Source organism: Pseudopipra pipra, chromosome 19 (assembly GCF_036250125.1).
Source record: "Pseudopipra pipra isolate bDixPip1 chromosome 19, bDixPip1.hap1, whole genome shotgun sequence".
Taxonomy (NCBI): Eukaryota; Metazoa; Chordata; class Aves; order Passeriformes; family Pipridae; genus Pseudopipra; species Pseudopipra pipra.
Genome location: NC_087567.1, coordinates 11498072 through 11525309, shown reverse-complemented (window position 1 = coordinate 11525309; position 27238 = coordinate 11498072). Strand labels below are relative to the sequence as shown.

The 27238-nt window shown below is 56.9% G+C and overlaps 3 protein-coding genes across 13 annotated transcripts; 1 reads left to right on the top strand and 2 right to left on the bottom strand.

The window, feature by feature from the left end:
- Nucleotides 1–19: 19 nt before the first annotated feature.
- VCF1 (VCP nuclear cofactor family member 1) lies at nucleotides 20–8210 on the top strand. 3 transcript variants are annotated; one of them, XM_064676186.1, is made up of 5 exons: nucleotides 1985–2075; nucleotides 3379–3511; nucleotides 5674–5715; nucleotides 5992–6054; nucleotides 7557–8210. In XM_064676186.1, the coding sequence occupies exons 2-5, from the start codon at nucleotides 3479–3481 to the stop codon at nucleotides 7797–7799; spliced, it is 381 nt and encodes a 126-aa protein (XP_064532256.1). In that variant the 5' UTR covers nucleotides 1985–2075; nucleotides 3379–3478; the 3' UTR covers nucleotides 7800–8210. The 3 variants fall into 3 exon arrangements, with proteins under 3 accessions (XP_064532254.1, XP_064532255.1, XP_064532256.1); XM_064676184.1 differs by lacking the exons at nucleotides 3379–3511; nucleotides 5674–5715 and adding an exon at nucleotides 20–222 and having other exon boundaries at nucleotides 1979–2075; XM_064676185.1 differs by lacking the exons at nucleotides 3379–3511; nucleotides 5674–5715; nucleotides 5992–6054 and adding an exon at nucleotides 24–222 and having other exon boundaries at nucleotides 1979–2075.
- A 509-nt stretch (nucleotides 8211–8719) lies between these two features.
- COG1 (component of oligomeric golgi complex 1) lies at nucleotides 8720–17789 on the bottom strand. Of its 6 annotated transcripts, none has more exons than XR_010435319.1 (15): nucleotides 17466–17789; nucleotides 16721–16965; nucleotides 15787–15968; nucleotides 15242–15412; nucleotides 15010–15163; nucleotides 14339–14549; nucleotides 13414–14196; nucleotides 13018–13164; nucleotides 11992–12153; nucleotides 11587–11762; nucleotides 10961–11069; nucleotides 10411–10520; nucleotides 10244–10319; nucleotides 9842–10014; nucleotides 8720–8886 (listed from the first exon to the last, which is right to left on the bottom strand). XR_010435319.1 is itself a non-coding variant. In XM_064676156.1 (15 exons), exons 1-14 carry the CDS (start codon nucleotides 17775–17777, stop codon nucleotides 9861–9863), a joined length of 2856 nt encoding a protein of 951 aa, XP_064532226.1. In that variant the 5' UTR covers nucleotides 17778–17788; the 3' UTR covers nucleotides 8720–8886; nucleotides 9828–9860. The 6 variants fall into 6 exon arrangements, 5 of the variants coding, with proteins under 5 accessions (XP_064532226.1, XP_064532225.1, XP_064532221.1 ...); XM_064676156.1 differs by having other exon boundaries at nucleotides 9828–9878; nucleotides 17466–17788; XM_064676155.1 differs by having other exon boundaries at nucleotides 9842–9878; nucleotides 17466–17788.
- Nucleotides 17790–18441: 652 nt separating this feature from the next.
- On the bottom strand, nucleotides 18442–25776 carry SSTR2 (somatostatin receptor 2). Of its 4 annotated transcripts, none has more exons than XR_010435320.1 (3): nucleotides 25597–25776; nucleotides 22923–25180; nucleotides 18442–21041 (listed from the first exon to the last, which is right to left on the bottom strand). XR_010435320.1 is itself a non-coding variant. In XM_064676177.1 (2 exons), the coding sequence occupies exon 2, from the start codon at nucleotides 25096–25098 to the stop codon at nucleotides 23983–23985; it is 1116 nt and encodes a 371-aa protein (XP_064532247.1). In that variant the 5' UTR covers nucleotides 25099–25180; nucleotides 25597–25776; the 3' UTR covers nucleotides 18442–23982. The 4 variants fall into 4 exon arrangements, 2 of the variants coding, with proteins under 2 accessions (XP_064532247.1, XP_064532248.1); XR_010435321.1 differs by having other exon boundaries at nucleotides 18442–20520; XM_064676177.1 differs by having other exon boundaries at nucleotides 18442–25180.
- Between the last annotated feature and the right edge of the window lie 1462 nt (nucleotides 25777–27238).

Below are 27238 nucleotides of genomic sequence, written 5' to 3'. Positions count from 1 at the left end.
CGGCCCCGCCCCCGCGCGGGCGCGCGTGTGACGTCACGGGGGCGAGGCGGCGGCGGCGGAAGCGGCGGCGGGGCCGGGACGGGCCGCGCTGCCCCCCCCCAGCCCTCAGAGACCCCTCGGAGACCCCCCCGCCCTCAGAGACCCCCCGCAGCCCCCTCGCAGCCCCCGCGCCGCCATGAGCTGCCGGCAGCCGCTGCCGAGCGAGCGCGGAGCCAGACAGAGGTGGGCGAGGGGAGCGCGGCCTGAGGGCGGGGGAGGAGGGTGAGGGGGCCTCCTGGAGCAGCCCCGAGGGCACCGCACCGGGAGGGTCGGGGGGGCGGTGGAGGGGATGAGTTGAGGCGGGGGGTGCGGAGGGGAGGGAGGGGGAGAGCGGGGAGCGGTTCCTGGGGCGCCGGGAGGGGTTAAAGTGGGGCTGGAGGTTTGGGTGGGGGGTGTTGGGTGCGGTCGGGAGGTCGAAGGGGCGTAGGGGATGCAGAGGGTGCGGGGGGCTCGGGGGGTGTTTATGGGATCGGTGGGGAAGGGGAGATGGTGAGGGAGAAAGCAGAGGGACCACGGGGCCTGTGGGAGCTGGGCTGTGCCCAGGGTTGTGGGGCCGTGGGGTCATGGAATGGTTTGGGTTGAAAGGACCTTGAAGCCCATCCAGTGCCACCCCCTGCCATGGGCAGGGACACCTTCCATGGACCAGGTTGCTCCAAGCCCCGTCCAACCTGGCCTGGAGGGGTTGAGGGAAGGAGGGATCCAGAGGCAACACAGAGATGTCCCTTCCACGGAAAGTGGTGCCGGGAGAGGGGGGAGCCGCTGGACAGGGTTTGGTGTCTGTGGCCCCGGGGGTGGGGGAGCTCTGGGCTGTGGGCGTGGGCCAGATCCCGCAGCTGAGTGTGCTGTCTGTGAGAAAAGATCCGGCTAAAAATACCTCCCCCGAGCCTGTTTTGACTCATTCGAGCACAGATTAATTTTAGGCACCAGCAGAGCTCCATCCTGTGCTTTGGATGGTGCTGAGATCCTGGGTGACTTGTCATGTTTGTACAGTGGGAAGAAGCCTTTGATGTCAGCATTGAAATTCTGTGGGCTCAGGGGACGGGAATTCTGGGATGATGCTGTGGATCAGCTGCTGGGTTGATGTCACAGAACCATGGAATGGTCTGGGTTGGGAGGGACCTTAAAGCCCGTCCAGTCCCACCCCCTGCCATGGGCAGGGACACCTTCCACTAGCCCAGGTTGCTCCAAGCCCTGTCCAACCTGGCCTTTGAGGTCTTCCCTGTGTTGTCTCTAATATGGGAATATCAGCACCACCCCCATCCCATTACCCTCCTTCAAACCCCCCTTTGCATTGATGCCTGCAAAGATCTGGATAAAAATTAGGTTGTTGGTGTGTTAAAACTCTTACTTATCAGGCCAGACAGTACAGGCTGCCATGGGAGGGTGGCAGATACACCAGAAACAGGGAAGGGTTTGTTTTCTGCGGGGTGTTTCCTGACAAAACTTAATTTTTGCACGGAAAATAATGTTGCTCAGGAACATGACTTGGCTTCAAAAGCTGCCAGGGTGGAGAGACTCAAGAAATCGTGGGTACTGAGTGCAGGCTCATGTGAGCAGGGTGAATTAATTGGGTGTTTATTGAAGTGTGGTCACTGCCACTCATCCTGTTCCCGGGTGTCACTCCAGGGCCCAGGATTATTTTTAGATGTGCAAGGCTGAGAGTTGTTCAATGAGTTTATTTAGAAAGATGGTTTTAATGTGAGTCCATGTCCCTTAAGCTGATTTCTTGTGAGAAACAGGATCCTTTTGTCTCTCCCCTCCAACAGCAGCTAAAAGGAGAATGTGGGAGTCCACAGCACCTCAGGAGCTTGGATATATCCTTCAGTAATTTACCAAACTTTCCTTTTTTTTGGTGGAGGTGCCTTCAGAGAACAAACCAGAAGGTATATCAGTAGACTGATAATTTGTTTTCTCCCATTCTCCCTGAATTTTCCTTCAGGAAGAGGAGAAGGAATGGCAATGAAGAGGATGGTCACGTTCCCCAGACAAAGCGTAGCACCAGGAATTCTGTCCTGCAGGACTCGTGGGACACTGAGGTGAGAGCCTTCCCAGGCAAATGCAGTTTCCTTTCTTGCTGAATATCCTGTGAATATTTTCATGGAGAGCAGTTATGAAAACACTTTTTTTTCTCTCAGCTTTGTGTGTGAGGTCGGGAGGTTTGACTTTGTGACACTGGGGACTGGAATCTGTGAAAGGTGGTTGGGAAATCAGCATGTTTCCAGTGAACCTGGTTATCCCTGGCCTGAATATTTCAAATATTCAAATATTCAAATGCAAGTGAAGACACGAGGAAATAATTTGCTGCCATGTCCAGTTTTGCTGGGTGAGATGAGTTGTGTCCAGAGCTGAGCTGATGATGAGGGTGGATCACAAGTGTGTGTGTGGTCACTTTGCCCGACCTACTCTCCAACTTTGCATTTACTTATATTTAGGTGATTATTTGTGGTAGAAAGTATAAAAAAAAAAATCCAACCAGGGCTTATCTGGTGTTTAAAAAACACTCTGCTAGAACTGGTCAGTTTAAGCAAAACTTGCTTGTTCACAGCCAAGATGTTTGGACTCAAACAATTTGGTTTTTACTCATATTTTCCATGGGGTTTTTTTTGGTGGACATGGGATAAACTGCCTCTTGTTTTCTTACCCCTCACCAGACAGGTGTTCTCTTGGTGCAAGTTGTGAGCTGTGAGGTTTATTTGCTTTAAAAAAATGCTGATTTCCCAACTGCTGCCAGGTTTCCTGAGTTGTTGCCCGTATGAATCACCTGAAAATTCACTGTGAGCATTTCTGCTAAGCAATGTCCTTCTGTTGCAAAACACTCATGGAAAAGAGGGTGCAGAGCAGAGGCTCCCTCCTGGTCTGTGCCCCTGGGAGTTAATGAAATTAATTTCTTTTAAGGTTTTTGAAATACCCTTGTTTTTGTAAAGCCTTCTCACTTTGAAGGGGGACTGTGATGAGTAATTACAGTCTGAATTATTACTGAATTAACTGAATTATTGCAGTTCTGTTGAACTATTAACTGTTCTTTGCAGAAAATATTTAGTGCTGTGTAACTTTGAGCTCTTTTATAATATGGAAACTGTTTCAAATGTGTATTTATACATTCCTGTTGCGAGGGAGGCTCTTTTAACCTGGTCACCTGTACAAGTAGCTGGTGTGATAGTGACACTGCTGGGAAGTGGTTTAAGAGGTGATGTTCCTCACGAGGGAATTTTCTGGGGTTGAAACTGTCCTGGTTGGTGTGTTGCTGTTTTTCCAGGAGTGAGACTTTGCATTTTTGGGTGTGAGGGGAGAACCATCGCTAGTTTGTTGCCATCTGACACCGAATCACTTGTCCAACAGGTCAAACCCCTCCGTGTGTGTAGAGTAGTTAAAGGCTAAAGCAGCTTTGTGGCGGGAGGAGGAAGAATTTAGTGTGGAACGAGGGATTGAAGTGGGAGTAATGAAATTAAGGATATCAGGAAAAACCTGGATGGTGAGTGGCAGAAGCACCTTTGCTTGTCGTGTAAACACCTGGTGTTTGGGCAGAGCCACGGAAAGCAGGACTGGCAGTGGTTTTGTGGCCACAGGGGAGGGGTGACCTTAACCCTGTGCTGGGTGTTTGGGTGCTGGAAGGGAACAGCACGGGCATGGCTGACCCTGGGCAAGGTCACTGCTCAGGCTAACAGAGGCTGTGCTTCTTGCATGCTCTTGCCTTGAAAAAGCCTGGGTTTAACACATTAAAGCCTGGTGTGAGGCAGGGGAAGCTCTCACTGCTGAGGAATGTGCCCACTGGACACACACAGCTTTCCAAACAGCACCGGCCCCTCTCCCCAGGGGACAGAACTCACAATGTTGTCTCCTGATGAATAGAGCTTTTTCTCTTTTTTTTTTTTCCCCCCCTTGTTTTCTTGCTGGATCACAGAACTGAGCATGCCCAGAAATTCAAGCCACGAGATTAAATCAGTATTATTTGAATGTTTGTGAAGGACTTCCTGTGCCAAAGGGAGAAATCCTCGTGCTCATTGTGCACAAGTGCTTCCGATTGGTGTCGCTTGGAAAGTCTCAGCCAGTTGTAGCACTCTTATTTAGCTTCCTGGTACTTTGCTGTTTGCAAAGACACCTCTTGATGATTAAAAATTCTCTCTGGCTCTAGGATATTGAACTGGAAAGTGTGTGGGGGAGAAATTTGTGACTTCTAAGAGCACACTGAGAGTCGCTTTCCATCGCAGGGCGTCACACCCCTGCTTTTTGTGAAGCATCACCTCAAGTCCTGATTCCTGTGGCCTTTTTTATTTGGAAGTTACGGAATCACAGGATATTCTGAGTTGGAAGGGACCCACAAGGATGATTGAGTCCAGCTCTTAAGGGAATGTTTCCTCTTGCAGAGTGAGGTTAGTTGGGAACATCACCCCAGTGTGACAATCAGGCAGCTGTGTTTTTAAACAGGACTTGGCTTTTGGCAGGATCTCTTCCCATTTTTTTTGTCTTACACATGTTGGTCTGAAGAGTGAGATGAAGGGAGGTTTTTTCCTTAGTGGCAGTTCCAGCATGGGCTGATTGTGATGTTATCCCTCAGCCCCTCACTTTGAATCCTGCTGCTCACCTGAGCTAGAGCTGATTCCAAAGGATTTACTGTTTTCTCCCACTGGATTGTCCTTTCACCCAGGACAGGCAGCACCCCTGACTGACCTTTACAGGAGGGAAACTGGGATTCTCTTCAATCTCTATCAGTGCTGCTTCTTGGCAAATTGCTGTGTAAGGATGTACCATTCCTGCCTCTCCTGGAGAAGCCACTCCCAGGTGACAGGCTCCCTGGGGGGCCAGGAAGCCTCTGGAGTTCAGTGCAGGGACTGGCACAGGGCAAACACCGCACTGGAACCACGGCCAACGTTAAACATTAGCGAGGCAGAGCCTTTGCCACGCAATCTCCCTTCCTGCTCAGCCTGTCCTCCCTTGTCCAGGAGATCAGCTGGGCTGTTTTCCCTCTCTCTGGTTAGAAATTCATTGCTGGCCCCTACAGCGAGTCAGGAGGAGTTGAAGAACCTGAGGAATCACCAGTGAAAAACCCTTTGCCCTGATTTTCCCTGGAAAGGAAGCGGGTCAGGGTGTTCTGGCTAACTCCTTCCTTCCTGAATAACTTCTGTAAACCTGAATTTCTCGTGGTTCCTCTTTGTCCTGGCCGAGGTGAGGATTCCCCAGCTCTTGGAAACACGGCTGGGTTATCAGCCCATGGCAGCAGTTCCTGCTCAAATCAAATCGTGTCCCCCTCTGCTGAGGGAAGGGCTGGTCTAAAATCCTAAGTGAAAACCAGACCATGTCTCTGTTAAACTCATCTTGGGGGAGTCTGAGAGCAGCAGGGGCTGAGTGGCTGTTCCTGCAGTTCCTGTCAGGAGGGACCGAGGTGCTGCCTCACAGGTCTGCACATTGATACATTTAACAGCACATCTGTTGGGAAATGAAACTTGTGTAGCTACTCTGAGCGATGTTAAGGGTTAATGAGTCCAGTGAACCTTGAAGAGGCCCTTTTGGTAGTTAAAGTAGTCCCAAATTTCACTGGGCTGCTCCCCTCTGCCCTTTTAAAGCTTTGTTGCACTGTGCAGATGCCTGTCGTTGCTGACATGATGATTCAAGGATTCTTTTCTTGTCTAATTGTAGTCCAAATGCGTAACAGAAAGTGCACCACAGCCTGGGGAAATGGTAGGTCTTCGATGGGATTGGGGCAGTGATGAAGGGGTGCTGGTGCTAGTGAATTTTTGCATTAGAGAACTGGAAATAAAGAGGGTCTGACAAGCCCTGACGTCTGTCAACAGCCTTAGGTGCAAGAAGCACGTCCCAGGACACTGTGGCAGCTTTGACAAACCCAGATATGCCCAAAGTAAGGGCTGCTAACCGCTGGAAATCCTTTGTTGGGGTGTGAAACGGGAGCAGTGGGTGACGCCAGGTTCTCATTTGGCTTTTTACCTTGATTTGCAGAAGGTGGCTGTAACGAAGCTCAGTAAGGAGCGCAGACTAAAAGGAAACAAAGTGTCCTGTGCGGTGGGTTTCTCTCCAAGGCTGCTGTGGCTCACTCGGCGTAACAGCATCGCGTGTCCCTCTGTGCTGCTGGGCAAGAGGGTGGCCAGTGCCTTTCCTGGCTCCTGCTGTCCTGCCAGGGCTCTCTCCCTCTCTAGGCTTAGCAGCTTTAGGAGGAGGAGCTGGTTGCTCCCGTAGTTCCATCTGTGCTTCCTTGGGAATGACTCCCCCTGGGTGTTTCTCCTCGGGGCCCCTGGCTTGGCTTGCTGTGCTCCATCAGAGCTGAAGCGTTTTTGGTGCTTAGCAAAACAGGGGGCTCTGGTAGGGCTGGATGGTCATGGTGGGTCAGTGCCAGGGGTTGTGGTCCACCCCAAACATCCACAGTGCCTTCCTGGGCCTTGGGCACACGTCAGGTGCAGTTTGCACCATTCCTCAGATTGCCTCCTTCTGGATGTGGTGCTGACTGCAAAATCACTGGGGACTTCTTGAAATTCGTCCTCCTCTGCTGTGGCACAAAGCTTTGACTTCTGTGGCTCAATACTTACCAAAACGTGGAGTTTTTTGCTGCTCTCACTTGCTCTGGATGCTTGTGTGAATTTACTTATGGGATGGCAGAGTAGCCACTCACTAATTGACTCACCCAAATATTTGCAGGTCCTGACCAGCACATCACACAGTAATAAAATATTTCAGCTGCTGGAACCTTTCCTTAGCAGCCCTTAAAATGCTGTGAGCTGAACAGTTTGATGTCTTTGAACGCCTGAGAATGATGGCTGATGCTCTTCCAGCCATTCCCATGAAACGTGGTTATCCTGAATGCTGGCAAATGAGCCTTGGCCTCTCTGGGAGCCATATCCTGAGTTCTCTCTGCTGCATGTGGAATTTTTCAGTGGCTTTTGCTCTTTTACAGTCATGTCCAGTGAATTGTCATGGAATTGTTATGGGACACTACCAGTTCACACTGCCATCCCAGTACTCTGCTGGGAGAAGAGCAGTTGTATCTCTGTCAAGGTGTTCAAAGACTTAAAATGGGTGTCATGGTGCATTTGTTTTTAACAGCTTCTTGCTTTGGATGCTCCAGATCTCACTTTAGAAGGGTTGTCTTGTAGGAAAAGGCTTTGCATGATGCTCCCATAAAGCCTCTGCTACAACAGCAGTGCCAAACTCCAGCTCCCCCTGCCCTGCCTGCCTGTGCTGACACGTGCAGCTCCCTAGGAATGTTCTTTATTTTCCAATTCTCGGATTAATCCAGCAAACTTCACTAGTGCTAATGTGGGTTCGGGGGCAGAGCTGATGGGTTTAAACCAGAAAGACTGAAATCCAACATCCTGGAGGTCAGCGAACCCCGGGTGAAGGATTGTCCCCTCAGCTCTGGGACGCTCGTGTTGGCAACAACAACCTGGTAATGCCAGGGGGATTTACTTCAGTCCATGGGGCTGACAAGCCGGAGGGGAGGGGGTTGGCATAAAGGGGCGAGGGCAGGAGAGGAGTGTCTGATGTTGCTGTTCACCCTCTGTGTGTCCCAGTCCTCCAGCAGCGACAGCGGCAGCAGCAGCAGCAGCAGCTGCAGCAGCAGCATCAACAGCCCCGACAGAGCGTGTGGTGCAGAGTCCAGCCTCAACCCCAGCATTGCAGGATCCAGCCCCGTCTCCTCCCAGCCCTTCCACGAGCAGTCTGCACTAAGCCAAGGTCCTTACTTCCACATCAACCAGATCCTGAAGGAAGCCCACTTCCACAGCCTACAGAGCCGGGGACGCCTCCCTACATGATGACCCAGCAGCTCCCTGCCTTCTGTGAAGGGACAGCACTGTGTAGATTTGATATTTCAACTTCAAAGTTTGTTAACATGGAATTGCACAAAATTGCCTGTTGCCTTTTCAGTCTATATTTGAAATAACAGGTTAACAGGAGATTGTTTACTTGTGGTTTGCTGCACTATTGCAATGCAAAAGGGGCTTTGAAGCAATTTTTATAGGATTCTTTTTGGGGTGGTTCTAAAGTGCGTGGCAAGAGGAGACTGAGGAGTCCACATGTGTGTTATAGGATTGCAAACTGTCCAATTCCAATCGACTGCCTAATCTGTTTGTTAGCAAGTTGTTGCTTTCTGTAAAGTTCTCTTAAGCGTTCCTCTTCAGTTTTATAAGTCTTTTTTTAATTTCAATAAACTAGTTAAAAAATGATTTGGCAACATAATTTTTTGAGCATTTAGAGTTAGTAAGAACAGTTAAGAATAGGAGCAGTGACTGCAGGTCCTTAGGCCTGGGCAGCTGTGAGCTCCCACCCAGCTCAGTGTGAGGAGTCCTATCTCACATGAGCCTGACGAGAAAATGTGAAATTAGACCCAGGAGAGCTTGTGCAGGTCCTGCTGGGGCCACTCAGAGCAGGACAGAGGAGTCTTGCCCTGCTCCAGCACTCGTTTCTAGCTGTGAAATGTTTTGTTTTCTGTTAGTGTGTAGGTTGTTTGGGGATTTTTTTTTCTTTAATTTGACTTTAAGGTTAATAATGTAAGGAACAGGAGGTGAAAGAGCAGCTCCCCCTCTGCTCCAGCAGCCAGGGGACAAGGACAATCCTGAGCTGAGCCCAGTTCGAGTGACACACCCTGATCCGGCTGAGAATGGGAAGCACTGACAATCCTGGAGGTGTCACCGGTCCTGCCCAGGGGACAGATGGATCTCAGAGGAGACAGACACACAGCCCAAGGTTTTATTTGCTGCTGCCTCACTTGGTCATGCCCGAGAGCCAGCCCAGCTTGAAGAGCGAAGGCGCCGCCGTGTCCTCGTCCTCGGTGACGAGCTGCCTGAACAGGGAGCCCGGGCGGGAGGCCTCGTCTTCTCTGGGGAGCACAGGAGCTGCAACCTGGCAGTTTTTAAACACAGAAGTCACTATAACTGTTACAGCAAACCTGTGACTTGCTCCATACCCTCAGCCACAGGAGCTGCAAGGTTGTAGCCCACAACAGGAACAGCTCTTCCCAGGCAACCCGACCCACGACCGGCGTGGTGTTGCTGCTGGAGGTTAGTGACAGACAGACAGACACAGGGACAGCAGCACAGCAGCACCTGGCTGTTGTTAGCAGCCAGGGAACTTGGCAGATGGCACTCAGTGCTCAACAAACCCCACATCAACACTCTGAGCTGCAGGGAAGAGGCTGTTGCCCTCAGAGCAAAGGATAACAGCGTGGTAGCAGCACGGCTGTTGCCCTTGCAGAGAGCTCATCGTGGAGAACTATGGATTTTAACCTCTCCAGGAGTGATTTAGCATTGAAGAAGGAGCAGGCAGCTGTCAGGGATTCTGGGAAGGGTGGCTGGCACAGGATACAGGTGAGGGGAGTGACAGGAGCGAGCCACACATCACTGCACGCTTCTATGCTCCACTCCAGCTGAGGTATGAGAGGTAAGGAATACCTTTATTGGGAAGCTTTGGGCTTTTAAACAACCCTTATGTCGTGTCTGGTCCTGAATGGTTCTGAGTAAGGGAGAAAGGGGAGTTGCAGAGTGAATTGGACATCATCTCGTGATAAGACCAGACCTTTAACTCTTGTCCTGACTCTTGTCAAGGCTCACCAACTTGGCCCACTTGCCAAGACGTCACCACAGATGGATTACTGGGTTGGTAATAACTAAAGGAAATTCCTGCTTCCCACTGCAGTGAGTATTCCTTGGCTCTCACTCAGCACACAGAGCTCCATCTAAGCAGATGTTTTAAACTGGGGGAAATGTAGCAACACAAGGCTTGTCTGCTACAGCTCAGCCACAGGACAGAGCGGAGCCTCTGCGAGAGCAGCACACACTCCTCACACAGGCTGAGGTACCAGGCCAGGCTCCTCGGGGTTAGAGGGCAGCGTCCCACTGCAAAGGAGTTCAGTCATTAGCCACTGTCCTTCAGCCTTTCTTGCAGCCCCTCCTCAATGAACTGTCTTGGATGCATTGCCCTCGAGATGCCCAGGCTGTGTAAATCCTCACTGTGTTTCAGGGTGCTTATTGCCTGTTTTGCCACAGAGCAGTGGCCCAAAAATACAGGGGCAAAGGGGGTTTTTTTTGAGGGTCGTGGGAAAATCCAACCCATCTCCTGCTGTGTTGCCATAATGACTCTCATTTTACCGAAAATAAAAATCAGGTGAAATATTAACTGTTTGGCTACTTTCTTCTTTCCCCACAAGCTCCAGTGTCATGTTGGCAAAATATTCCTATTTGTAGGGCCCAGTTGTACCAACCTGGACTCGCTCTGTGCTCCTGGCAGTGGACTTGCTCTTCCGTGAGCTCGACATACTCAGCGGCAGGAGTCCAAACCTTGAGATGGAAGGAAGAGATACGGGAAGCAGCAATTCCAGACCTGCTTCCCCAGAGACAGGAGGATGCCCGGGAGAGCCGAGTGCCTCACCTGATCTGGCTGGATGCCAAGGGCAGGATGTTGTGCAGCTCCTGGGAGCTCAGTGCCCCACTCCGGCTCGTGTACTGGTTCTCTGTCCCCGTCAGCAAGCCAAAGAGAACCTGGAAGGCAGGAAGGAGCTGTTTGTATTTGGGGAAGAGAACCTGAAAGGCACGAGGAGCCGTCTGAATTTGGGGGCCCTGCAGAGCTGATCACACAGAACATGGTGAGTCCACTGGCATTAAGTTCGAACATGAAGTGTCTCCCTTCCCCCTCTAACTCTTGCTTTTAATTATTCCCACAGTTGAGTTCCAGGCCTGTTTCAGCACTACTTAAGCCACTTAGTGTTGCACAGGCTCCAGTGAATCCTGTTAGATAAAGTTGAGCCAACTCCACGCACGGTGACGCGGCACAGCCGGCTCAGCCAGCTCCTCTTATCTTCAGCTGGCATTAAATACTCTTCCCATTTCCAAGGAAGTGCCAGTGGTTATCTTTAGGCATTAAGCAGTTTAAAGCCACCCCAGCTGCCCTTCTAAAGGCATTTTGCAGCTCTTTTCCTTACGGAGGTTCTCTGGACCAGGCGGTTCAAGTTGCTGTTCAGGTGTGGAGTGAAAACGTCCAAGTCGAAGGGATCGATGTGTCCCTCCAGGAAGTCGATCACCACCTCGATCCTGCAAGCAGAGCAGAGGGGTTCTGTCAGGGGTGACATCCTGCTGACAGCTGCTGCTGCCACCTCTGAAGCAGCCAGGATTTCCTCTCTGAGGTGACTGAGCAGAACAGGAATTGCTCAGCGGAACAGCAGCTGCCTGAAGGGTTTGCAGCTCTTACACAACCCACAGCAGCTGCTGTGGCAGAGGAACCTTCTCCCTGTTCCTCTGAAAGATGCCTCAGACTGGAGCGCACCCAAGGCTTTAACTCCCGGGTGGAAGCTTAATGGTTCTCTGCAGGGTATCCTCTGAGGGTATCCCTATGTCCCATGGACACAGTGGGTACACAAGGAGAGGGGACCAACCTGCTGCCTCAGGCCCTGGCCACAGAGTCCCACCCCTCCCCTATTTTAAGGGTGAGCTTAGTGTCAGAGCAGGGTGCAGTGTCAGAGCTTGGAGCCTGCACTGCCCAACTCCTGTGACTGTTGTAGGGCCCCACAACCTTCTGCTGAAGGATCTGAACCCCAGAACTGCACCTCACCCAGAGTCCTGCTTGATCCTGCTGGGTTTCCCCTCCTCGCCCTTGGCCGTCAGGATGATGCTGAGGTACCGCAGGTCATAGAGCAACTGCAGAGCTCTGGTCTGGGTCAGGGGGAAGGTGTCCACCTTCTGAAACAGGACAGGCAGCAATGGGGCTCTTCCCTGGCACAGAGAGGGCTCTCCAAGGGGAACATTAAAAAACACCAGCCCCAAGACACAACCAACCGAACCGAGCCGTTGTGAGCATGAAATGTGTCTGATCCCCTGCTGCCTCAGCTTTGGGTGAGTGTTTAAGAGTGTCCCCTTTCCAGCTGTCATGGACAGACACTTTCTGTTCCAAGGGACAGGAGCATGCATTCCCAGCCACCCTGCCATCCCACACCCCCTGCAGATCCCACCCACGAACCTTCTCCTGCTTCTGTTCCATGAGCTTTTGGTAGGCAGCGAGCACCTCTGCCATGCAGGTCCTCAGCAGCTCCTGCAGGGTCACCTTGGGAAGAGTGTGGCCACCCACCCGGTTCACCTCCTGGCACAGGCTGAACAGGAGGCACTGGACATGCCAGGAGGGCTGTGGAAGAGAACAGTGTTTACTTCCATGTGGTCTGGGAGCTCTGTTTGCTTTAGCAGCACCACATCCCTTCAGTTGGGTGGTGGGAGCTTCCTGCTTCCTCAGCAGCCATGAAGCTTTGTCCCCACAGCTCAGGCATCTCCTGGGGTTTGATTTACTGACACCCTTTATTTTGGATTCCAGCAGCCCTCAGAGTCCCACCAGAAGTGGGACTTGGGTGTGGTGAGAACAGAATTGCTTGTTGTGCCTGTCCTGTCACCACTGACTCTGCTCTGAACACCTGCTCCTTGGGGTTGTTTCTTCCTCGCTCTTCTCCTCTATCCCAAGCTCTCATCCTGCTGCTTTTTCCCTCAGAATCAATACAATTCACTGGATAAGGTTCACTACAGAAGACTATTGCCCTGCCCAGCCCCTTCTGTGCTGTGCAAACACAGAACTCACTCCTGGCCTGGCCCTCTTCCCCCTCCCGACTGCCACCTGTTTTGTACCAGGTCCTTCCTGCACCACCTCCACACCTAAGGAAAACCACACACTTGGTTCCCTTAGGATTTCACCATCCCACTGCTGCAGCCCTGTCCTTCAGGGCATGCAATTTCCATGAAATCTCTCTCCTGGGACCTCTGTGTTTAAACCAGACCTAAGTCCTTCTCTGGCTCAGTTTTACAGGATCTGGGCCAGTCTTCTTCATTGGAATAAACAGCAGCAAGGATCTATTTCCTTCCTGTGACCTCTGTCCTTACAAAGTGAGTATCTCAAAGAGCACCAGAGTGTTTATCCTCTGCTCATGACACCAAACAGCTCCCCAGCAGGGCAGCACGTGGGGTGGAACCCAGTGCTCTCCTCCCCCCCGCCTGTTCCTCGTACCTGCACAGGCAGCCGGATCTTTGACGTTACGCTGCTCCCAGACTCCGTTTCCTCCTGGATTTCAATTTCATCCCAGTTGGTGGCTGTGGCCAGGACAGAACCAGCCGTGTCCAGCAGCAGCGTGTGGGTGAAGCACTGAACCAGACTCTGGAGCACAAACCCAAAAGCCCCAGTGAGAGGACAGACAGCTCTAACAGGACCAAGGACAGACAATCTGCCCTGCCTGTGACCCCCACACCTCCCAAAGCAACCCATGGAGACCATCCCACTGGAGTCCCCTCCGAGCTGCCACCCCCTCCTCTCCCAGCAGCCTGGCGAGCTCTTGGCAGCCAGGGCCAACCCCAGGGAGGGAACCCCACACCAGAATCAGCTCTGAGGAGGGACACAGCTCCTTACTTTGGTGACAGCCGAGCTCCAGATCTGATAAGCCACCAGGCTCTGCTGCAGGAGCTCTGCCTTCAGGCCCTGCCACTTGGCCTGCTCGGGGGTCACTTCCTGGGCCTTCCCCTTCCCCAGCTTCTTGTTGGAGCGCGTTTCCTTGGGCGCCGTGTCCGTGCTGCCCTCCTGGCCCAGCACACAGCGCTGCAGGTGAGGGCACAGCTCGGGCAGGGACTGGCACAGCCTGGCCATGAACAGGACGGCGTTGAGCCGGGCATCGCCAGGGGGGCCCACCTGGCCCCTCAGCAGGCCCTGGGCACTCTGGAGCTCCTCCCTGACGCAGCCCAGCACGTGCTGGACGCAGGCGATGCACTGGTCGCGCAGCAGCCCCCGCACGGTGCCGGCATCGGCGAAGCGGTCGAAGGCGGAGCGCGGCTGCACCGCCGGCTCCTTGGGCACTGAGGGCTCCGCGGGGAGGTAGGACAGGAGGTCATCCAGCCTGGCCTTCAGCTTGGAGTCCAGGGCCGAGCAGAAGCTCTGCACGCACGGCGTGAGCGCCTGCGCCTTCATGGCCAGCCCGCTGCGGGCGAAGGGCCCGCGCTGCCCCACGCTCACCCACGCCGCGTCCGCCGGCAGGTCCCCGGGGCCCTCCGACCACAGGAACAGAGCCACGTTGTGCTCCAGCTGGATCTGCTTGCTCAGGGCAGAGCTGCCCGGTTTGACTTCCAGTTCCTGCAAGGCTAAAGTGAGCAGCTGCTTGGAGCTGCTGGAGATGGAGTCGAACCCTTCTTTGGTCAGAGTCTGGAACAGAACCAGGAGGGGGAAAAGCACCTTTAAATGTGCCACTTAAACACGCCCTGAGCACTGCTAACAGGCACCAGTGTGGGCTGGCTGGGACAAGGGGGGGGGCACAGGTCAAGGCTCCCCACAGCTCAGCACCCACCTGCAGCCTGTCCAGGAAGAGCTGCTGCAGCAGGTCCTCCCAGAGGGACACGGGCCTGTCCAGGAGCCGCCGGCACACGGCCTCCCAGCTGTGGCTGCCCGACTCGCTGGAGAGCAGCTCCCACACGGCATCCCGGATCCCTGCCAGCCCCTTCATGCTCCTCACGTACACCAGCAGGCTGCTGACCCCGGCCCTGATGTCATCACTGCACCTGAAGGCAACATTTCACCGCTGGGCTGGGAGCACAGTGCTCCAGGAACGGGGAGGCAGCTCACAGAGACCAGGTGGCTCCATCAAGTAATGGGACAAGGCTGTGAAGGGGAGGCAGGAAAGGGCCTGCTGGGATAGGGCGGAGCTGGCAACTACATAAAGGGGGTCTGGCTTCCCCCACACAGTCCCAGGAAGGAGGAGAAAGAAGGTGCTGGGTCAAGGGCCAAATGAGCCAGGTAAGGCATCTTCTTGCCATTTACTCTGTGCTTGTTTGCTGGTGGTTGTGGGAGCGTGTACAGAGAAGTCTGTACAGCCCAGCTGGGCTGTTGTGTCCCAGTATTCCAGCCTGTCTAACTGAGGATGAGGGATGAGGTGGTCAGGGAATCTGGGGTTGCTCTGTGCTGCCCGGGGTCACACAGAGCCCAGGAGAGCCCTGCAAAGGGGGCCCCTGTGCCACTCACATGCTGATCCATTGCTGCAGGGTCTCCCTGAGGTGCTCCTGGCTGATGGGGTGTGCCAGGGTCCGCAGGGCCGGCTGGAATTCCACCACAGACTCCGGCAGGTACTTGAACCAGCTGCTCAGCTTCAAGTCCTCCTCCAGGACCCCCCCTCTCCCTGGAAGCACAGGGTCAGGGATGAGCCCAGCACAGGGGCACCCTCCTGCCTGCACACCGGGGTGGGGGCAGTGCTCACCCGCAGGGTGCTGGCCTGTGGTGCTCTCCAGGGTGGAGAAGAGCAACCCACAGGGCAGGGCTGGGTCCGGGGACATCCCCTCAGGCACGGTGTAGAACAGAGCGTGAGCCTGGTACAGGGTGGTGGTGAGCAGCTCCATCAGGGAACACACCTGAGCCTTGATACCTGCCCCTGCAGGGAAACCATGCTGAGCCCAGGCAGCCCCTTCAGCAGGTGTGAGTGGCACCCTGTTCCAAGGCTTTTGAGTTAGGGAAACCTTCCAGAGAAGGACTGGAGGGTGAAGGACTCAGCCTTGTGCCCCACTTCTTCCCCATTACAGGTGGGCTTGGCTTAAGACCCTGAGAACTGGTAATTTTTGTGTACTGTGGAGGTCTTTTGCTGCTGGGGCAAAGCGCTGCCAGCAGTGACAGGACATGGCTGTGTCCCTGCCACCGTGAGATCTATGAGAAAAACATGGGAATAACCCCCCTCATTCTGGGGGCGTGAGGGGGGCGAAGGGAAGGGTAACCCCGACTCTCCCAAGGACACATCCTGGTGGCACTGACCGTGGTGTGGCTGGTTGAGCAGCTGCTGGATGGCCATTTTCCTGGCCAGGAGGAAGTCAGCCAGGGCCTGGCGTGGGGAGCTGTCCTCCAGCAGCATGATGGCACACAGGGCCTCGGCCACCGCCTGGTCCGACACCGCCCGCGACCGCAGCAGGGCCTTGCTCTCCTGCAGGATGGTGGATCTGCCCGGGGAACGGGGTGGGGGTCACTGGGGGCTGTGTCTGACCGAGCCATTCAGGTGTTATGTGATAACCACCAAGCCAGGGTGTTATTTTCCCAGATACAAATGGGACTGTCAGGGTGTTATGGGGCTGGGTGAGGTGTTTGTGTCCCACAGCTGGTCTCAGGCTCATGGAGTGGTTTGGGTTGGGAGGGATCTCAAAGCTGCCTGGTCCCTGTCAGCTGCAGCCTGTCATGCTGTGCTTGCTGGCCGTGGGATACACCCCAGAATCCCCTGCCCTCCCTGCCTGCTGGCTTTCCAGGGGCATTCCTGGAGTGTTGTACTCCCAGATTTGACACTTGGCACAGCCCAGGGATCCTGCCAGTGGGAATGTGGCTTTCCTGTGGAATCCTGGGGAGGGATTCAGGTGCAGCTGCCATGCCAAGGGCAGAGGTACCTAAAGCCCCACAGGTGATTTCTCAGGACAGGTTAAGAATTCCCCCACCCTGATGCAGCCCATGTTCTCTCCTGCCTTCCCTGGGCTGTGTCTGAGTCACACTGAGGTGAAACCCAAATGGTTTGGGTCAGAAGGGACCTTAAAAACATCTCATTCCACCCTCTGCCACGGGCAGGGGACACCTTCCACTATCCCAGGGTTGCTCCAAATCCCGTCCAACCTGGCCTTGGACACTTCCAGGGATGGGGCAACACAGCTTCTCTGGGCAACCTGTGCCAGGGCCTCTCCCCCTCCCCACCCGTCCCTTCCCAGCCCACCTGAGGTGGCTGGCGGCGGCCACCTGGCGCAGCAGGATGGGGAACCGGGCGAGGATGGGGCTGCTCCGGGCGCGGGGGGCGTCCAGCTGGAGCTGCCGGCGCAGGTGGGCACCCAGCAGGTGGAGCCGGGCGGCCGGGAGGTACCGACCCCCCTCCACCGCCCCCCAGACCTGCTCCGGCACCTCCAGCAGCAGCTTCAGCTGAGCCGCCGCCCCATAGAACCCGCACTGGGCCGGGGGGCGAACCTGGGGGGAGAGAGGGGACAGAAAGGGTTGGGGGCGGTAAGAAAGGGAGAAGAGGGAACTCGGACCCCAGAAATGGGTCAGGGACCCCAAGAAATGGGATAGGGACCCCAAAACAGGTCAAGAACCCAAGAAATGGGATAGGGACCCCAAAACAGGTCAAGAACCCAAGAAATGGGACAGGGATGCCAAAAGTAGGGACAAGGACTCCCCAAAATGGGACAGGGACCCCCAAACGGGTCAGGGCCCCCAAAAATGGGACAAGGACCTCAAAATTAGGTAAGGGACCCAAAAGGAGATGGAGGGGGAGAAGAGGGGATGAAGCGGGGGTGAAAAGGGTGAGGAAACGGGATGGGGAAGAAGAAGGGGAGGAAAAAGGGGTGAGAAGGGTGAGAAGAGGGAGGGGCTGGGAAGAAGGGGTGATGGAGGGGGAGAACAAGGGGTGATGGAGGAGGGCAAGAAGGGGCGATGGCCGCCCTGGGGCCGCCTCTCTCGCCCCTCACCGTGGCTGGGGGCTCGGGCCGGGCCGAGCCGCCCCGCTGCAGCCCCCGCACGGCGCCCAGCAGGCGCTCGGCGCTGCGCCGCATCTCGGCGATGGTGTCGGCCGCCTCGATGAGGTCGCGGTAGCGCTCGCCCACCATCTGCTGCAGCTCCTCCCGCTTCTGCTCGATGCCGGCGCGCAGCCGCCGCTCCACCGCCCGCAGCTCGGCCGCCGTGTGGGTCTCGAACAGCGCCTCGGCCTCGGCGCCCCGCGCCGTCATCGCCACCATCGCCCCGGGCTCGGCCGGGCCCGGCGGGGGCGCCGCCGCCGCCATCTTGGTCACGGGAAGGGGCCGGTCCTTCCGGGCCGCGCTGGCGGGGCGGCGCCGCCATCTTTGAGCCGGGCAAAGCCTCACCCGGGCGCCGTTGCCATGGCCGCGCCCCCCGCCATCTTTGAGCCGGGCAGAGCGTCGCCCGCATGTCGTTGCCAAGGTGGCGCCGCCGCCATCTTTGTGCCGGGCAGAGCCGCGTTGCCGAGGCGACGCGCGGGGGGGAAACATCGCGTTGTTTATTTTATTTATTTATTTATTTATCTGCTTATTTATTTAATTATTTTCTTGCTCGTTTCCCCGGTAAACGGGCCGGGCCCCGCGGCCTGAGGGTGCCGCTCTCGCTCCACACACCCCAGGAGGGGCCGTTTGGGTTTGGGGAGGGCTCGGTACAAACAGCCCCGCTCTGAGCGCCGGGATATCCCCCCAAAATCCATTCAGGATGGACGGGGCTTGGAGCAACCTGGTCTGGTGGAAGGTGTTCCTGCCCATGGCAGGGGTTTGGGACTGGATGAGCTTTAAGGTTCCTTCCAGCCGGGCAGGAGGGATGCTGGAGTAACCAGGAGTAACTCCCATAGAGTAACCAGGGTGTGTGGTCTCGTTGTGCTAAAATCCCATAAAACCCCTTTGGTGTTGGAAGTTAGAATGGGAAGAAAAAAAAAAATCAAGGTTTTTTTTGGAGTGATTTGTTTTATTTGCACGGTAAGTGGTGATGTTGCTGGGCTGTGCAGCTGTTCAGAGACAAACTTTCAGTTTATAAAATTTCAGTCTATAGGAGTTGATAAACTTCTGGTTTATGGCAGAGTCAATCTCTTTACACGGGTGTGTTTTCCTCCTCTCCCAGCACACACACTCCTCCCAGGGCTGGTTTCTCCAGCAGATTGACCCCCCCCAGCACTTTACACACCCTTGATCTCATCAAATCCAGCCCAGAGGTGTTACCACCCTGGGAAGAGAAGCTTCTCCTGTCCAGCTGCTCACTCTGAGTCTCTGAGACCCCTCGTGCCCGTTTGTGTTGATGTTTCATGGAGATCAATGTGGGGAAGAACTGGTTGCTCCTTTTCTGTCTCTTGGTGGGACTCCAGGATTGGTGCCTGGTTTGGGTGTCCAGGGAAGGGAATGGAGCTGGGGAAGGGTCTGGAGCAGCTGAGGGAGCTGGGGGGGCTCAGCCTGGAGAAAAGGAGGCTCAGGGGGGACCTTCTGGCTCTGCAAACCCCTGACAGGAGGGGGGAGCTGGGAGGGGTCAGGGTCTGCTTTCAGGGAGCAGGGACAGGATGACAGGAGATGGCCTCAAGCTGTGCCAGGGGAGGCTCAGGTTGGATACTGAGAAAATTTCTTCCCTGAAAGGGCTGTCCAGCCCTGGCACAGCTGCCCAGGGCAGTGCTGGAGTCCCCATCCCTGGAGGGATTTCAGAGCTGTGTGGATGTGACTCTTGGGGACATGGGTGAGTGGTGGCCTTGGCAGTGCTGGGGGATGGTTGGACTCGATGGTCTCAGGAGATTTTTCCGATCTCAGCAATTCTGTGATTGTCTCCCAGGGAGGTGTCCAAGCCTGGGTCACATCCTGCTGCTCCCCCAGCTCCAACACACGCACACACACACATCCAGAAACTGTAGGAAAACTCTTTTACTTCCCTCCCCCCCCATCCACAACCCCCTCCCTGTGGCACAGACCGTGGCAGTTGGGAGCCTTTGCAGTGGGAAGGCTCAGTCCCACCCGGGACACCGAGCAATGACTGTGGGGGAGAAGAGCAGGGCTGGGAGCAGGGACACGCCCTCTGAGTGTCCCATGCAGATCCATGGGCACTTCCAGAGCACAGCTACAGACACGGGGCACGGACAGGGGGTGGGACCCCGGATGGCTGTGGCCCTGGCTGGGCAGGGAAGGGCTGTTGGGTTTAGAAGAGGCAGAAGTCTCCTGTCAGTGTGGGAGCAGCCTCTCGGGTCCCTCCTGGCTGTGCACGGTGCCACCAGCCCCACGGCCCAGGGAGAGGGCGAGGGGAGCCAGGGGCCCTCCGAGGGGCTGTGTCAGGGTACAGAATAACCCCTCGGGTATGTCCACTATATACAGGTATGTACAATCCCTCATCCCACCCCTCCTCCTGCACACACAGCGTGGGGCAGGACGGATGCAGTGTCCAGGCTTTGCATCCCTTGGTGTCTCCTGGGCAGGACACGGCTCCAGGCAGGATCCCCACAGTCTGGCTCTCCTCCTGCCCTAGCTTTTTGCAGTCCAGGTCCTGAAGCAGGCAGGGAATGGGGCTGAAATCCACCAGGAGATGCAGGTGTGAGGCTGGGATTCAGAGCAGAGGTGTCCTGGGGTCAGAAAGCAGCAGTTCCTGTCCAGACTCAGCAGGGGGAAGGCAGGTTTGGGGTCTGCTGTGCCCTCTGCTCGTGCCTTGGTGGTGATTCCTCCTTGGAGCAGCCCCAGAGGAGGGGATGGAGACTCTCCCTGAGGGGTTTGAAATCGGCTCGTTCACAGCAGGGGCTGGAAGAACCCCCCGAGATGTGAGAGTGGAGCCACTCCAGCACAGATCCGAGCCTGGGAGCTCTCCCTGCTGGGACAGAGCTGCATGGGGACCATAAGGCAGGCCTGGGAAGGAAGGGACCTCTCTGTGGAGTCTCATCAAAGACAAGGCTCTTCCCACCGTGCCAGAGTCGGGAAGCCCTCTGGAGACACGGCAGTGCTGGTCCTTAGGAGATGGTTGCCTTAAACAAGTCCAAGGCAGTGCTGGTGCTGATGTGAGGAGCTGTAGGGATGCAAGAGGAAGGCTCCAGGTCCAGCCCACCTGAGTGGGGTTTGGCTACGGAGCACTGGGAGGCACTGGCCACCACAGCACCCAGAGCCAGGTGGGCACAGGTGGGAGCAGCTGGGATAATGTGGGAGCAGCTGGGATAATGCTCAGCCCGTGCTAGGACTGGAAGTCTCTTGCAGGACCGACCCACTGCAAACCCCCCGGGTGAGGCAGCACTGTCACACAAACGGGGCCGGATCCCGGATCCCTGCTCCCGGCGTCCAGGAGAGCTTATGGAACACCCAGGTCTGTGCTTCCCATCGCCTCTGGTCTGTGTTAATGCTGTTCCCGCCCTCCAGGCGGGAGCTGTCACTAATCCCTCCTGCCCGGGGGCAGTCTGTGTGTGAAGCACTCTGGGGCTCAGTCTGTTGGCTCTGCGATAACCAGCAGAGGTTTCTCATCGTGCCTCCAGCAACCCTGAGAGGCTTTGCAGAGTAGATCCAATATGAGGTCAAGTTCCCACTAAAATCAAGTGGCTGGGAAGGAAAACTTCATTACTGGCAGCAGCAGCGGTGCTGATGTTTATTAGTCAGCAGTGAACCAGCAGAAGGTTTTATTTTGCTGGTTTTACTGTGAGCGCTGGGCTGTGGCTGTTGGCTCCCTCCCCGGGCACTCCATGGGGGCATGTTCCTCTCTCCTGCCCTTTCTCCCTGTTGATCTGAAAGGTGGCTGTGGGGAGTCCTGGCAGCTCCCAGGAGACACCCTGTGCCCCTGCCCTGGCACATCCCCCCTTGGTGGCCTTTGGGATGTTGGTGGCAGAGCTCCATGCCCCTCATTCCTCACCTGCAGCTCCATTATCCCCATCTCAGGAGAGTCCCCAAATGCAAAGAAGGGAAATTATTTCGGATCACAGCTCTGAGCTGCCAGGAGTGTCACTGCCTGGGGAGTTTGCCAGGACAAAGCTGACCTGGGCATGGGTCCTTCCCAGGGCTAGGAAGCCAGGTTTCCTGTATTTCAACCTTAAACCAGCACAGAGAGGGGGTGCTCCCAGCTGGAGGCTCCTGCTGGAGACCCCCGTGGGGTACAACTGGGAACAGGTGTCTCCCCCCACCATCCATTGGGATTCCGATGGCAGGGACTGCATGGACAAGTCAGTCGCTGGCAAATCTGGGTCTGGCTCCGCTGCAGGTGAGTGCTGAGGGCTCCACACCCCCCTTCCTATCCCACCCCCACCCCCCACACAGACACCTCCTTCCCCACCCACCAGGCACGGAGTGCCCACGGCCCCACTGACGCATCACTGCGGCTGTGACACAGATCCTCATCCCAGCATGGGCTCTGCTGCTCCCAGCCATCCCCAGCCTGTATTTCCCTGTGGCATGACCTGCTGCTGGTGTTTTAATTCCTGCAGCATCAGCAGGGAACCCGGGCTCGGCTTTCCTCCCCCCCAGTGGCGCTGGGACGCGCTCGGTGCCCAGCCAGGGGACAGGGAGGTGCCCACGCGGTGCCTCTGAGCTCTTGAACAGTGTCACACATTCCTTGGAGGAGCAGGAAATAGTTAAAAGCAAAGAAATGCTGACGAGGCTCTGCTTTGTCTTGCAGAAAACCCCTGAGCCCTGTGCCATGTCCAGCAGAGCCGGGGAGCAGGTACCCAGCCTGGCACTGAGCCCTCTTTGGGGAGCTGGTGGGCCTGGCACAGCAGAATGTGATGGCCCGAGCAGGTTCTTGCTGCAGGAGCTGGGCAGAGCCGTGGGAAAACTTCTCCCAGAGCTGGTGCTCTCAAGAGAATCGACTGGGGGTATGTGGCTGAGCAAGGTGGCACCCCAGAGCAGGTGGCACCTCGTGGGCAATGTGGTGCCAGGTGAAGGCTCTGCATCCCCTGGTGAGGGGGAGCCCAGAAAGGGGAGGGTGAGCGAGACCCGGCCGTTTTCTCCACCTAAACCCCCGCGTTCCCACGGCTCAGCTCTGGAGCAAGAGCCTGTGAACAGCTCTGGCCTCTGGCACAGAGGCTGCTCCGGCTGCTCCGGCAGGAAGACGGCACTTCTCCCTCTCCCCTGGGCTTTCCCTCGCGTTCCTGCTGCGCTGTCCGAGGAGGGGCTTTGCCGGGGGTCAGGGCTCCAGAGCCCCGGGCTGTGCTGGGCTGGGAGGGCAGACAGGGACAGAGCCCAGCGCTCCAGGACAGTCTTGGGAAGCCAAATACAGCAGATGATGGGTCAGTCCCACCACCCCTCACCCTGTGCACGGTCCAGGGGGCTGGACATGTGCTGCCCTGCTCTTCCTCGTTCCCAGGTGCTGGAAGCCCTCTTGTCTGCTCTGCCCGGTCCCTTTGGCTCGGGTGGGGTGGGGGCCAAGCCCCCAGCACCCCCCACCTCCCGTCCCTCGTCCTCTCCATCACCCCAGTCTCCAGTGTGACTTGCCTGGAAGGAGCAGGGCGGGTGTCACCCCAGGGATCCTCGGAGCCGGGGCCGGACAAAGCCAGATCTCAGCCAGGTGCAGGAGCCCGTGCCAAAGGTACTCCAAACCCCCGACGTGTCACTGCTGCTTAAATACTTCCAAGGATTTCCCAGCAGGGGCCGGAGCTGGGCGGTCCTGCCGGGCTGCTCGGAGCGGCGATCCCGGTTCCCGGCAGCCGGCGCAGCGTGGGACCGATGCGGGTGGCGGGAGGGGCAGCGGCCACTGGGGAGGGAAAAGGGGGAAATCTTCCATCCGAGGAGAAGATCTGCGGGCAGGTGATGTCACGGCAGGAGGAAGGAAAGGGCTCTCCTGCAGCGGGAGATGGCAGGGCTGCAGGAGGCAGGGCAGGAGCGTGGTGGGACCAGAGGGGCTGCCGAGGCGGCAGAGCTGCTTCCCGTGGGGAAGTCGCCTCCATCCTGGAGTGTCCCCTCCGGGCGGGGCGGCTGCTGCCAGCAGTGCGGTCACACAGCGCAGGGAGGCTTCTGGGGGGGGCAATGGAGGAACTGATAACCCAGGCAAAACGCGCCCCCAAACATCCTCGTCTCCTGGGGAGGGCGATGGCAGGAGCTCGCCGGCAGCTCCCACCAGGTCAGTGCATCTCCATGTTATCACACACCCGTGGCCTCGGCCCCTCCTGAGGTCACCCCATGTGTCCATGTGCACCCACCCGTGCAGGGGCAGAGACCCAAAGCCAACCAGCCCCGAGGGTGACACGGGGGAGCCAGCGGAGCCACCCCAGCGACACTTGTGGCCACGATGGCACTTTGGTGTCGAAATGCAGTGCGTCGCCGTGAGTTGTCTTTGTTTTCCTGGTGAGGCAGCTCCTCTTGATCCATATCCTTCCCAGTGCTTGAAAGCCAATCCAGCAGAGCTCAGGAGGAGCCCAGCCGAGGACCCAGTGCCCAGGGGGTGCTCACTGCCCTCCCCTCAGCTGGCATTCCTGCCCTGACTCCACACGTGCCACCACCCTGCTGGGAGCAAGCGGGGAGAGGAGAGCGCAGGAAGGACAACCCCGCCGTCCCCTCAGATGCTCGTCTGCAGGTCTCCATTGAGCAGGGTCCTCTGGGTCTCCGTGGTCTCGTTGAGCCTGGATTTGTCCTGCTTGCTGTCGCTCCGGTCCGCCTCGTCCATGCCGCTGACCTTCACCAGGCACAGCACGTTCTGAAAGCTCTTCTTGAAGTTGTCGGACAGGAAGGCGTAAAGGATGGGGTTGGCACAGCTGTTGGCATAGCTGAGGACCACCACGAAGTCGAACATGCCCTTGAGGACAGGAGTGGGCACGATCATGATGGAGACCGAGGAGACGTTGAAGATGTAGAAGGGGAGCCAGCAGAAGATGAAGACGGCGACCACGATGGAGACCATCCTGGTGACTTTCTTCTCGGACTTTTTCCTCTTGGAGGAGCCCACTCTGATGCCTGAGGACTTGACTTTGATAATGATGAACAGGTAGCAAAGGCAGATAATGGTGAGAGGCACCAGGAAGCCCAGGATGAAGGCATAGATGATGAAACCCGTGTACCAGGCGCCCGACTCTCCCGGCCAGATGATGGTGCAGCTACTCCTGCCGTGGTTGTGCTGCACCCCAGCATAAATCATGATGGGCATGATCACCAGCAGGGAGACGCCCCAAACGGCCACATTGATCATTTTGGCTGTCCTGGGCCGCCTCCACTTGGCAGATTTAATGGGGTGGACGACAGCCAGGTACCGGTCGACGCTCATAACCGTCAGGCAGAAGATACTGGTGAACTGGTTGATCCCATCCACCGTCATGACAATTCTGCAGAGGGCTTTGCCGAAGGGCCAGTGCACCAGGGCCACCTGCATGGCCAGGAAGGGCAGCCCCAGCATGAACAGCTCGTCAGCGATGGCCAGGTTGAGGATGTAGATGTTGGTGATGGTCTTCATCTTGGCATAGCGGAGGATGACATAGATGACCAGCGTGTTCCCGCACAGCCCCACGATGCAGACCACGAAGTAGATGAAGGTGAGGATGGCATTGCTGGTCAGGTCGAAGTGGTGGCCCGTGGAGTTCTGCGAGGTGTTGGTGGGAGCCTCCAGGGAGAAGTTGTCAAAGGGGGAAGCCGGGGAGAACCAGAAGGCAGTGGTGTTGGGCAGCTCGTATTCCAGCTCCATGGCTCTGCCGGTCCCTGGGCACTGCTGGCTCAGAGGAGCTGATATGTCATCCTCCCTTACTCTGGGGGCAGAGGAGAAGATTCTAGAAATCAGAGAGTAAACAGAAATGAGGGATTCCTGGGGAGCATCTGCCCACCCTGCTGCCAAGCTCCGTGGCAGAGGTGCTCCCAGCAGAGAGGTTCCCCTCCCCGAGTGGTCTGTGCGGACACGCCACAGCTCCTCCTGTCTCTGGCGATATCGGAGCTCTCACGACCCCCCATCTCTAACCGGCGTGACCCGGTGGGTGCAATTGATGCCCGGGAGCACCGAGCGCTGCTGGAAACCCCTCCCTGCCGCCCGGCCGTTCTGCGGCTGCCAGCCCCTTCCCTCCCAGCCGGGACCGGCACCCCGAGCCCGGACTGCCCCGCTGGGCGACAAGCTCGGGGCAGGGGAGCCCCCACCCCCCGACCCCTCGCTCCGCTGCCGGGGGGCACCGTGCGGGGCTGTCCCGCCGCTCACCTGCTCCCGCCGCCTCCGCCCGCCCCGGCCCCGCGGGCACCGGGGAGGCACCGGCAGCGCCCGCGCCCCGCTCGGCTCGGCTCGTCTCGGCCCTGCTCGGCCCCGCACGGCCCCGCACAGCCCCGCACCGCTCCGCGCGGCTCCGCGCACCCGCTCCCGGCGCGGCTCCGCCGCTGGACCAGCACCGGCTGCGCCCCGCCCCGCGCGGGGCGGCTCTGCGGGGCCGGGGCGGGGACAGCCCGCACCGCCCTGCGCTGCCCACCCTGCGCTGCCCACCTTTGCCCACGCTGCCCACCCTGCCCGCGTTCCCTCTCCTGCGGTGCCCACCCTGCCCACAGCCCTGCCAGCCCCCCGGCGAGCCCAGCCGGCAATCTCCCCAGCTCTGGGTGCTGCGTGCCTGGCACTGGAGCCTCTGCTGCTCTCAGGGGCTGTTGGTGCGTGGCAGAGGGTGCCCAAACCAGGGGCCCAGGGACATGTGTAGGGACCCTGATTCCCCCAGAGCGTGGTGGGACCTGCCTGGATTCACGGGGCTTCCAGATGGAAACATCCCGCAGGACCCCCTTGGCTCCTTCTCCTGACACAGCCGTGGCCTCACTGACTGGCTCCTGCTGTAGGAGCAACATTTTGGTTCCAGCCATAGGCTCAGCTTCTCCTGATGTCTCCAGGGCCACCAGGAGATGGACGGGGTGATGGCAGCATGATGGCCATGCCACGACCCCAGTGAAGTCTCCCAAAGTCTCCCGGGAAGCTGAAAATGCCTCGACCCCAGGATTTTTCACCTTGCCTCCAAAGACAAGCCAAGACAGGTCCTTGCTGCTCCTCACACCTGGCAGAGGTGGGAAGGTGATGTCAAAATATTTGGGGTCTCTGGGGACTGGTGCAATACAGGTGGCTCCTGCCACAGCCTCTCCCTCTGCAGTGACCCAGTGATGACGACTGGAGGAGGAAAATCAAAAAGGAGAGGTTTGGGGCAGATAACCTCTGTTCTGGTTTGTTTGAGATCTTGAAAGCAATTAAATAATCGCTATTCCTGCACTCCTTTCCATCACTTCTCCAAGAGACAATAGAAAGCAGGAAATTAAGAGTGACTGGGAACAAAGAGCCCAGTGCTGAGGCTGCTGATTGTGGCGGGAGGTTCTGGTTTGCGCTTCACCATCCACGTCCCAAGGCAGATCTAAAGACATCGGGTCCTGGAGCACGAGGGAGAGTCATTATCAGCCTCATAAATCTTTAGGAGGCAGGAAAAAACTCCTTCTGGTAGAGATGATGTGGAAATTAATATCCCAGTAACTGTGAGAGGAGGGAAGGTGGGGCTGGAGATGGTTTGGCTGATGTGAGTGGGGGATTGGATCTCTGTGGGTGTTCCCTTTGGGTTTTCCCGAGGAATGTCAATCCCTGGGATGCTGTTCCAGGCAGGGTTGGCTGCACGTGCCCCCAGGACCATCGTTGTGCAGGAGGGAGCACTGTGTGCCAGCGTGGCACAGGAGAGAGGTTTGATGCCCTGTGACCTTTTCACAGTTGTTTTATCCTCTCTTGGCTGGTTCCTGTGCCCAGGAGGGATGCCCTGGCTGTGCCCTTCCCTCGGCAGTGGGAAGAGCGTGGTACAGCCTTCCCTGTGTGCATTTCCTGTGCTGCCTCCTTG